We start from the raw sequence: 11,070 nt of genomic DNA, 5'->3' as shown, positions 1-11,070 counted from the left end.
CGCCCGCGCCGCTGCAGCAACAGCAGCAGCAGCAGCAGCACCCGCCCGGCCCCGGGCAGCCGTCGCCCCCTCCTGAGGCGCTGCCCTGTCGGGACGGCGGAGACCCCGGCCAGCCCGCCGAACTCCTTGGGGAGATGGACCGCACGGAATTTGAACAGTACCTGCACTTCGTGTGCAAGCCCGAGATGGCGCTCCCCTACCAGGGACATGACTGCAGCGTGAGTCTCCCAGACAGCCACGGGGCCATTTCCTCGGTGGTGTCGGACGCCAGCTCTGCGGTATATTACTGCAACTATCCCGACGTTTGACAGGTCCCGGTCCGCCCCAGCCTGCAGGCCAGAAGCTCAGTGTTACACACTTCCTGGAGGAGCGAAGGAAATCCTCAGACTCATGTTTTTTTGTTTTGTTTTCTTTTTTTTAGAGTTGCCTTGGCATATAATTTATGATAATTTATTTTGTCTGCCACTTGAACAGTTGGGGGGATATGAGGTTATGTTTTAACGTTTGATCAGAAATTTGTTCCCCACAATTGCATTGTCAAAAAAACCCATTTCCAAGTTCAAGTTAAGTTTTGAATGTGTCCCAGAACAGTTAGCTTCTTGAAATTTGCTGATCAGAAACTGTTTCCCGGGTGTGTGTTTTCAGTCTTTCTAAAAATAAAAATCTGGAATCCTGCTTTTTCACTGCACCTGCTTGTATCACACTAGTCTCACTGAAACCACGTTTTAAGAACAAGAGTAAGGATTAATAAATTAGAGGTAAGAAGTCCTAAAAATGGAACGTGAAAATATCCCAGTTTGATATAATTGGGCTAAAAGAAATGCGCCATGGAATGAGCCTCCTTCATATGTTTTCAAGGGATCTTGGTCCCTAAAAAGTAGTGGTTAATCTTAACACTTAAATATTTTCCATTCTTCTGTATCACTTTAAACAGAGGGGGAGGCCAAGTAAGTTTGTTTTTGTAGGTTTTGAATCATAACCTTGGTAACTGCCTGAAGAGTTAAAATTTAAAATTTTGGGGTTTTCTTTTGTATTCCATTGAATGTTTACACCCCCTCTCAATGCTGAATTTGCCTTCAATCCTCATTTTTTCACATTGGAAAGTGGTGTTAATAGGTTAAAGATAATCTGAAGGAATCAAAGGAATTAATAAAATTTGCGTTGTGACCTAACTTTGAATGAACCTCGGCATCAGCAGCGTATGTTTCTGTCGTATGTGATGGAGGATGTGAGCGGTTGCATTGCAGACACCCGAAGATCTTACGTGCACGGAAGAATCCACAGAGGATTTCGTGTGGTGTACTTTACGTGGGACTGAGGCCAGAGCCCCAGCACTTCACGTCATTCTTCCATTGGGAGGAAACTGAGCTACGGGGTTGTCAAAGGGGGATTCAGCTGCCATCTGCAGTGGTTCTGACATTTTCCAGATTGAGACATAAAAGGAAATGACTTGGATCAGCCATTTCTTTGTGCCAGGTGTTTCTTCAGTCCCAGTCTGAGCAGGGTCTGAGCCTGAACAAGCCTGCCAGCATAGGTTCCGTCCTTCCCATTTGCAGCTGAGGAAGGGGGCACCAAGCCCCACCCCAGGCAGATGACGAGGAGTGGAATTACACATTTCTTCTTTTTAATTTTTAGCTATAGGGTGGTGTGATCTTACCATGGAGGGAAAAGTGAGAAATCATCTGGGTGGGGGGAGGGGTAGCCATCCTGCCATCCTTTCTCCTCCGTCTTCCTTCTCCATTCTCCACTCAGGAATTTGGGCACACATGCACACACCCTGTGTGTTTCCAAGCTGCCAGGTCCAGGGACTCACCGGCCCTGTGAGATCCAGCGACTTAACCTCCCCACCACTTACCACCAGCCCCCAGTAGTAAAATATTTTACAAATAGAGTTGTTCATGTTCTTCCTTTGTGCCAGGTGTATCTGTGGGCACTGAGAGAATTTACATTCTGGGGGTGAGAATTCTCCTTTCTGGCTAGTGCCACAGGGAAAAGGAAAGGATTGGAAGCCGATGTCACACATTATCTTGAAAAGAGTGAACTATCTGGCCAGACTCTAACGACATGGCAAGGTGTCATTTTCTGTAGAAGAGAGTCGTGGAAGTTGGGGATGTGCGGGGAGGGGTTTCAGGGGGTGAAAGGCACGTCTATTTTTTTGTGATATTGGCTACTTTAAAAAACTTTCAGGCTATAAAATTCACTTCAGGATTATCCAGTGAATTCCCCTCTGGGGCTCTGTCCTTTTCCCGTTTGGGTTCTCTGACCTAAGCAGGTACTCCAGCTGCCAGCCCGTGGTCCCCTCCTGTAAGAGCCAAGGCTGCCCAGTAGATGGCGGAGCAGAGGGAGCTTCCTGCCAGGGTCAAGGCCATGTCCCCAGTTCAGATCATGCCAGGAATTTCTGTGCTTCCTTGGAGTGGTCTGCCCAAGGAGACTCAGTTGTGCTGTTGGCCTCTACCTCTTAACGAAGTCAAGAATTAAACAGGGAAAAGAGGGAGGGGAGGAAGGTAGTGTGCATAGAGAAAGAATCTAAATACTAAGTTATTGTCTTGTTTTCCTTCTTTGACAGGTTTTGTGTGTGTGTGTGTGCGTGTGTGGTGTGTGTGTGTATGCAAGCGCGTGCATGCACCATGTGTGGTTTTGTTTATTTATTTATTTTAGAATTATTTTATTTAACGTTTTTTATTTTAGTTTGATCAGAGAGGGGAGGAGGGAGGGGGAGAGAGAGAGAGAGAGATGGAAAGTGAGAAACAAGCCAACAGATCCAGGACTGGAACCATGGTCTTCCATGTAGGAGTCCAGCATCCTTAAACACCATGCCACTGGCTGGGCCCTATTTATTTATTTATTTTTTGAGACTTTTTTTCTATAGGGTGCATGTGCTCGCCAGAAAGAGAGACAGAAAGACAGAAAGGGAGAAATCGGATATCCCCCAGGAGGGATGGCCACCCTGCAATCCCTTCTCCTCCATTCTCCTCTCAGGATCTTGGGCACGCACGCACATGCGCCCGGTGTGAGTTTAAGCCACTGTGTAGGGACTACATGGGAGTCCAGCGACATAGCCATTATGCCAACTACTGGTCCCTGTTTATTTTTTAAGATGGGTCTTGCCTTGCTGTGAGCCTCCTGCCTCAGCCTCTTGAGCAACTGCCTTCAGACTGTGCTCCTGTGCTGTGCTCTGTGAGAACGGAGGCGCCTCCCATGGAGCCTTGGGCTGGACCAGGAAACTGGGCCTCAGAACTCACCAGGTCCAGGTGAGAAGGTAATAAGAACTAACCCGTTAAGTCAATCCCAGCACATTTACCCTGATGCAGATGCTTCTTAGTCCTCACACGGAATCCTTGGGGTATTGGCAATAAACCAATTCCTTCTCTTTCCTCAAATGCTGGAAGTGACCAAGGTATCAGCTAGTGATTACTTGGTGTTTTAATATTCATCTCATATTTGTTTGTTTGTTTGCTATAGGGCACGTGTGTGGGGGCGAGGAGAGAAGAGGGAAAGTGAGAAACCACGGTGTAGAGGCCAGCCCATGGCCACACACAGTCCCTTCTCCATTCCCTTCTTGGGATTTTCAGCACACATGCCAGCGTGTTTTTCAAGCTGCCGGGTGGGAACTTGAAACATGAACACAGCCATGTGGGTCCCCAGCTCTCTTAACCACCATGCCACCTGACTGGTCCTTCATCTCATTTTTTAAACTTTTTACTTTGGAAACAAATCCATAAAGCATACATGGCTGTTCCTTCTGTGTGGACTCATGATGCATGTTAGAATGTGTGGGGGGAAGAACGCAGCGCAGCTCTTGAGTTGAGATCTATGCCCCCTGAAATGTCTTTGTGGTTTGAATTCACCTTCAGATGATAGTTGAGGGGGACTAGTAGGTGGCATGGTGGTTGAGGCACTGGTCAACTCCCACGTGGTCAACTATGGTTCGAGTCCCGAACCTGACAGCTTGCTTTCTCATTTTCCTTCTCTCTTGCTCTCTCTCTCTCTCTGTGTGTCTCTCTCTTTGATGAAAACACATGCCCTATAGTAAATTTAAAAATAATAAGAAGTATAATTAAATAGCTTTAAAAAAAAAAGATAATAGTTGAGGAACTCCAGGAATTGCCTCCCAAGAAACATGCACAGTTTTTAAGTATAATTAGGCAATTCGTGACCCCTTTTAACTGTCTAAGGGAAGAAGAAACCCAGAGCTCAGATTTAGAAAGCCTGATGGTAAGGTCTGTTGGGAAGTTTGGTGCTTATGCAGCAAAGCAGAAGGGCAGTTCCTCTTGATGTGACAGCACAAGGTAGGGCCAGATGGGTACAGCAGTGGCCCACAGTGCTTTTGGGGGATGACTCATATGGGAAGACTCCAGCTCTCATCAAGGAACCTCCCTGCCAACGGTGGGGTTGGGGGGGCACACAGAGCCTGTGGTCTGGGCTGGCTGAGGCAGGGGGTGGGTGGAAGCATCAAGACCCCATCTGAGGTGTCAGCTGGCTGCTCTTGCTCTCTCGTTCATTGAAGAAATCAATAATTTTTACAACTGCTTTTTAACAAAAAAGAAAATGCAGAAGGACATCTTGAGACCCTTCCTCCATTGTTGAGTTGTCTCTCTCGTGACATGTGAATCAAGGACAATGGGAGTAGTGGAACCTTTTTTAAAGGGAAAAGAATGGGCAAGCAGGTGACACAGGGGTTAAGGCGCTGGACTCCCACGTGGGAGAAATTGGTTTGAATCCCCGACCTGGTGGCTTGAAAATTGCGCTGATCACGTGTGCATGTGCGTGTGCCAAAATCCCAAGAGGAGAATGGAGAAGGGATTGCAGCATGGCCATCCCCCTGCAGGGTGATTTCTCACTTTCTCTCTCTCTGTCTCTTTCCAACAAGCTCACACGCCCTATGGCAAAAACTTAAGAAAAGGGGGAGTCGGGAAAGGAGCCCACAGGGCCCTGCCCAGGCCTTTTCCTTTGCTCAGCTGGAGGTGGTGGTGGCAGCTAGTCTGGGAGACGGGCCCCAGAGAACCATGAACCACACTGGAGTGTTTCCATCCTTGTGTGATTCCCTCACGTAGGTCGGGTTGGATTTACTATTCTAACCCAGGATAGACCAGAAGTGAGGCCAGCAGGTGGGGTGGTGGATGAGGCACTGGACTTCCCACATGGCCAACCATGGTTTGAGTCCTGGACCTGGAGACTGGCTTTCTTGCTCTTTCTTTCTGTCTTTCTCTGGTGAACTCATGTGAAAAACTACTAAATAAATAATAATTCTTAAAACACACACAACCACACACACACACAAAGAAAAAGAATATTTTCACTACCCCAGTGTGGTTAAAACAAACGAAAAAGTGAGGCTAAGGCCAGCTCTGGGGTCACCCCTCCAGGAGGCTTGGCAGATGGACTGAGTCTTGTCTCTCAGGAGCCCCAAGCTGCTGTGTGAAAAGTCTAGCTCCAGCGACCCAGGGGCTGAGACCTTGTGGAGATGTCACGTGGAGGAGAGAGCTCGGCCTCCCCTCCAGAAGTGTCAGAAGAATAAATGTTCCAAAGTGCCCAGGAATCAAAAAGGCACAAGAGTTTGTTTTGTTTTGTTTTGAAACCTCTGTTGTTATAAGCCACTAAGTCCTGGGATACTGTGTTACCTAGCAACGATGACCAGAACAGTCATTGCACTTAAACCCTTTCTCATGTTTAAATACAGGAATGTAGGCACTGCTGGCAAAATCAGAAAAAGCTTTGGGGCTTTTCGTGTTTTTAAAAATGATTTAATTTTATTATTATTTAAATTTGCTAGAGGGCACGTGCACTGACCGAAGAGAGACAGAGAAAGTGAGAAAGCAAGTTGCCAGGTCAGCTGCCAGGTCTAGGACTCGACCACACGGAGCTCAGCGCCTTAACCAGCATGCCACCTGCTGGCCCCTGGGATGTTACGGTTTTAAAAGGAAGGACAGGATGTAATGCATTTGACTCTTTTCTTAAAGCTCTTTGCTTAAGTGGACTCAGATGAAGTGACAACGGGTACTAGTAGTAATGTATGAAATGACACTAAATTTATTCTAAGTTTTTACTGTGTTAATTTAGAAATAAATGCAAGGGGACTCCAAAAAGTTAATGGAAAATGGAATTAAATTGCTTTGGTGTGGAAAAACTGTTCAAATCCATGCATAGTTATCCCATAATATACATTTTCTATGCAGTTTTGAGGGCCCCGTGTTCTATCCCCCCAATTCTATTTCTGAGGTATTATAGAAATGTTTGGAGAGGTTAAAATCCAGCCTTCTGTGGGCGAAGCAATCCAGACGCAACGCCAGTGTAGAACACACACACCTGAGCAAGTTGGTGGTGTGGTGGTTAAGGCGCTGGATCCCACATGGCCCACTGCATGGTTGGAGTCCCAGATCCCGCAGCTTGAAAACCACACCTGGGTGGGGCCAGCAGGTGGGTTGGTGGTTGAGGTGCTGAACTCCCACATGGAGAACCCCTGGTTGAGCCCTGGACTGGCAGCTTGAAACTCACGCTTGGCACGTGTGTGTGCGTGCCCAAAATCCTCCAGAGGAGAATGGAGGAGAAGGGATTGTGGTGTGGCCATCCACCCTAGGGGGTGATTTCTCACCTTCTCTCTCTCTGTCTCTCTGGCAAGCACATGACTCTATAGCAAAAATCTCTCTAAAAAAGGAAAGAGAGGAAGGAAGGAAGGCAGACAGACAGAAAGAAGAAAAGCACATGCGCGCGTGTGTGTGTGTGTGTGTGTGTGTGTGCATGTGTGCCCAGGATCATGAAAGGAGAATGGAGGAGAGAGGACAGTGGTACAGCCACCTCCCCTAGGGAGTGATCTTTAACTTTTCCTCTCTCTGTCTCTCTCCAACAAGGGAGGGGGCTACCAAGTGCTCACACCCCACAGCAAAACTTAAAAAAATTTTATACCCCTTTGAGGGACTCAGGACAATACGGAAGAGGGTATTTTTCACTCATGAGGACACTGAAAGCTACTATGGAGGTCTGATAAATTACAGATAAACTTGTAAAATACTTGTATCACTGGCTAAAAGATGACATCAGAATACAACAATTTAATTTGCTTATTCCTATCGGGAAAAGATTATCTTATCTTTAGTTTGAACCACACTACAAAAGCCTGTTCTTTATAGACAAGCTAAAGGAATTTAGAGAAAATGGAATAGGGTGCTAAGAACCAAAATATGCCATCTCTAACATTTTCAAACATCTCATTGCATGTTGGTTTTATTTTTATTTTTATTTTTAAAAAAGAATTATTTTATTTAACTTTATTTACTTATTTATTTAAATTTGACCAGAGAGGGACTGAGTGAGGGAGGGAGGGAGAGAGGGAGAGCGAGAGAGAGAGTGGGAAAGAGAGAAAGCAAGCTGAGGGACCAGCAGTTAGTGTAATGGCTATGTTGCTGGACTCCCACGTAGTTGACCTGCCGTGGGTGGGTTCGTGGGTTCGGTGGGTTCGCATCCCAGACCCGGTGGCTTAAACTCACGCTGGGCACATGTGTGTGCGCGTGCCCAAGATCCTGAGAGAAGAATGGAGGAGAAGGGATTTCAGCGTGGCCATCCCCCCTGGGGGGTGATTTCTAGCTACTTTCTATCTCTCTGTCTGGAGAGCACACTTGGTAGCCTATAGCAAAAACCTCTCCAAAAAAGAGAGAGAGAGAGAGAGAGAGAGAGAGAGAGACAGAGAGAGAGAGAGAGAGAGAAAGCAAGCTGCCAGGTCCTGACCTGAACCAAGGTCAGCCATGTCCACCATCCAGAGCCTTTAACCACCACGCCACCCGCTGGCACCGCATTTTGGTTTTAATACACAGAACAGAGTCTGTTACATAGAAATGTTCAACATTCCCTTCCCCACCTGCTCCTCTGTAAGAGCAGGCACCTCCATAATTTCAGCACAAGTTTATTCTTCCTGCTTACAAGGTGCCCCCTTCAGAGATCAGAAGAATTGCGTCAAGGAGAACAGTATCGGTGTCCTCAGCCCCACCCCCTGTTCTATCTGGCCTGGATGGGCTGAGTTCCTCCACACAGAAGCCTGTGGCCATCAGGGTACTTCTCTAAGCCCTGTGGCCTGCAATCCAGCCCCTCCTTTTAATGAGAAGGCTGCCGTGTACTTTCTTCTGAATTATCAAGCAACATCACGGGGACAAGCAATCCAATTTGTACCTTCTCCATGCACAAACACAGCCCTCTCTGCGGGCCCCTCCTAATTTTGTTGAAGATAGTGGAAACTGAAATGTCCTTATGCAGTAGCTAGTATACATCAGGTGCTAAACAGGTCCACGTGATAGTAAGGATGCTCTTTAAAGTAAGTTCTCTGTAGCTTAGGTCCAAACAACAATTTGGCTGAATAACAGAAAACAGTTTTAAAATCTAATTCTTGGTATTTGTGAAGGAAATGCAGTGGATCTAATTCCTTCCTCCAGAATAATGTGTAGGGACATAAATTTACAAATTTTGGGGGAGACCAGCTGATGGTATAATGGTTATGTCACCTGACTCCCACCTAAGTTTGAGTCCCAGACCCTGCAACTTGACACTCATGCTGGGAGCCTGTGCGTGTATGCCCAAGAGCTCCCCAGAGGAGAATGGAGGAGAAGGGATTATGGCATGGCCCTCCTCCCTGGGGAGTGATGTCTCTTGCTCTCTCTCTCTCTGGCTGGTGCACAAGTCCTATAGCAAAAAATCTCTCTTAAAAACAATTTTTTCCCCCAGAGAGCACATACACTTGCCAGAGAAAGACAAAGAGAGAGAGAGGGAAGTAAAAAGCACCCTCTACAGGGAATGGTCATGCCACAATCCTTTTTCCTCCAACTCTCCCTTCCTTAGGTTTTTGGGCGCGCATGCACATGCCCCTGGTGTGTTTCTCAAGCTGCCAGTCTGAGACTTGAACAGTGCAGATGGCCTTGGGATCCAGCAGTGTTAACCACCACACCACCAGCTGGCCCCAGGAAATGAATATCTAACAACACTGAAACAATGACCTACAGAGCAAGGAGCAGAGCAAGTCTGAGTAATGCCAGAAGTGACTGCGCTGCAGAAGGAACACCTCCCCGTTCCCGGTCCGAGGTCCACTTCGCCTGCAAGTCAGCTTCGTGAGTTTGGAGAAGTCCTGAACCTTTTCTGAACCCCACCTACTCCTCTGTAAGAGCAGGCAGAGATAAAATTTCCCTGGATAATGACGAAAGCCTCACCGGATTGTTGTAGGGATTAAATGAGATTGTGCTGCAGGGTGTGCTTCAGTTCTCTGTCTTTTGATTTTGTGCATCTCTATCTCACAGACCTGGGGGAATTTAATTTCGTTCTTCCCTCTGCAAGAGGGGGCAGTTGTAACTCACTTTCCCTGGGTTTTGGCCTGGGGAACTCAGAATTTGACAGCCTTGTAAAACTGTCTATATTTGTTGCTGAGCTTTGGACAGCTCCGCTTTGTTGGTTATAAAATGAGGACAGAAACCATTGTCACCTGAAGAGTTTTGTGTAGAATCGTCAACACATATGCGCTCTCACTTGGCATGAGGACCTCAAGGTCTTTGTGGACAGCTTTTTCCTACGACTGTGCACTCTGGGGCCTGCCAACGTTCAACTTTCTCTCCCGCCCCTGGTAGGGGAGGGGGGGATGGCTTCCAGTTTCCAACGTCCTCAATCTTGTTTCCATGGCATTTTCTTTTTTCTTTCTTTCTTTTTTTTTTTTAAAGGACGGAACAGAGTCTTAGTTCTTGGGGGGGGGTGCGCAAGCAAGCTGACTGATGGGGAAGGACAGCAAATTAACTGAGTCAGGCTTTTAGCAAATCTCAACAATGCTAAAACGTGATACTCAGGTTCCGGAATCCTTCAGTCCTCAGAAGCAGTATCCCCAGGGCAAGAGATGATGAACTGAGGAGAAAAGTCTGAGTCGCTGGCGAAACGAAGAACCAGTTTCTATAGCTGTCCCTATATAGTGACATTTAAACACAATAATAGGGGTCACAGGTACACACGCACACCACAAATACTAAACTAAAAACACTTCTTACAGGACAAAGAAACAGAAAATAAAAATTCAGGTTTGTAGTTTTGTGTATTTGTTTGGTATAGAAAATGTCTCTTTTGATTCGTGCATTTAAAATAATTTTAAACTTTAAAAGATACACACGCTTAACTCAAACCACCTTCCAGAGGGTTTTGAAACACAACGTGGGAGTCTAGGAAGATTGTCTCCCTCTCCTTTCTGTCGCTCCTCAGAATCCACCTTTTCGGTTTTGTTTTACTGCGTGCTGTCTACGTAATTCTCCCCTGGCGGCTAATTAATGAATTAATATGCCGAACCGGCTTTTTCTAGGTTTGCCGGTTTCAGATATTTACTTCCTGCTATGATAGCTTAGGATTTACCACGAGCCACTACCCTCCAAGTTCGATCCTTACTCCCCTTATTTTGTCTTGATTACCATCCCTTTCAAAGCACTAGGATTACGGACCCCCTCTTGGCAGTCCCCTCGCAGGGGCAGGAAGTCCTGACTCCCCACCGGGAGAGGTGAGGCCCCGGGTGCGCTTCCCTGCCCTAAGGCACCTTTCCCCTCTGCTGCAAAGGTGGGTATTTTTTGACGGCCCTTTTGGGGGACAGGGTCAGTGAGGGACCGTTGATGCACATGTCATATGAAAAAGTACTATTTTTGCAGCATTGCAATCAATTCCAGACAATGGAGACTTCTCACCGCCAGGGCTGTGACTAAATTCATTCACTTCTTACACCTCAACAGGCAGAGAAATAGTCTCCCTAAGTTTCTTTCTATAGGAAGGAAAAAAAAATGTGAAAGGGGCAAGCCCTAGGCTCAGAAGCTGGTCCCCGTCTCCGGCCACCCGCTAGCTCTTTGGCCTCAGCGATTCCCTCCGGAGCCAGGAGTGCGAGAAGCGCTGGAGGCCGCGGGCGCTCCTGCACCTGGACGCAGAGCTCTGGCTGTTAGGGGGACCTTTAAAGGAGACTTTTTTTTTAAACTTGGACAGTAAAAGATCATAGGGTTTTATGGGGGGAGGGGGAAGAAATAAAAGAAAAAGCGGGGAGTGTGGGTAGAGAACAGCGCAGCCTCGACCCCACGCGAC

General features: G+C 47.1%; 1 protein-coding gene across 1 annotated transcript in view; it reads left to right on the top strand.

Moving 5' to 3' along the window:
• The window catches only part of SOX17 (SRY-box transcription factor 17), a 21,047-nt gene extending 19,884 nt beyond the window's left edge, over positions 1-1,163 (top strand). Inside the window, exon 3 of the mRNA XM_027773875.1 lies at positions 6-1,163. Within this exon, the coding sequence (XP_027629676.1) occupies positions 6-308 (303 nt within the window). The 3' untranslated portion in view covers positions 309-1,163. The remainder of the gene's footprint in view (positions 1-5) is intronic.
• The last annotated feature ends 9,907 nt before the right edge of the window (positions 1,164-11,070 follow it).

Source organism: Tupaia chinensis, unplaced genomic scaffold (assembly GCF_000334495.1).
Source record: "Tupaia chinensis unplaced genomic scaffold, TupChi_1.0 Scaffold000046_3, whole genome shotgun sequence".
Classification (NCBI taxonomy): Eukaryota; Metazoa; Chordata; class Mammalia; order Scandentia; family Tupaiidae; genus Tupaia; species Tupaia belangeri.
The sequence above is the reverse complement of the archived record's forward strand: the minus strand, read 5'-3'. Positions and strand labels throughout refer to the sequence as shown.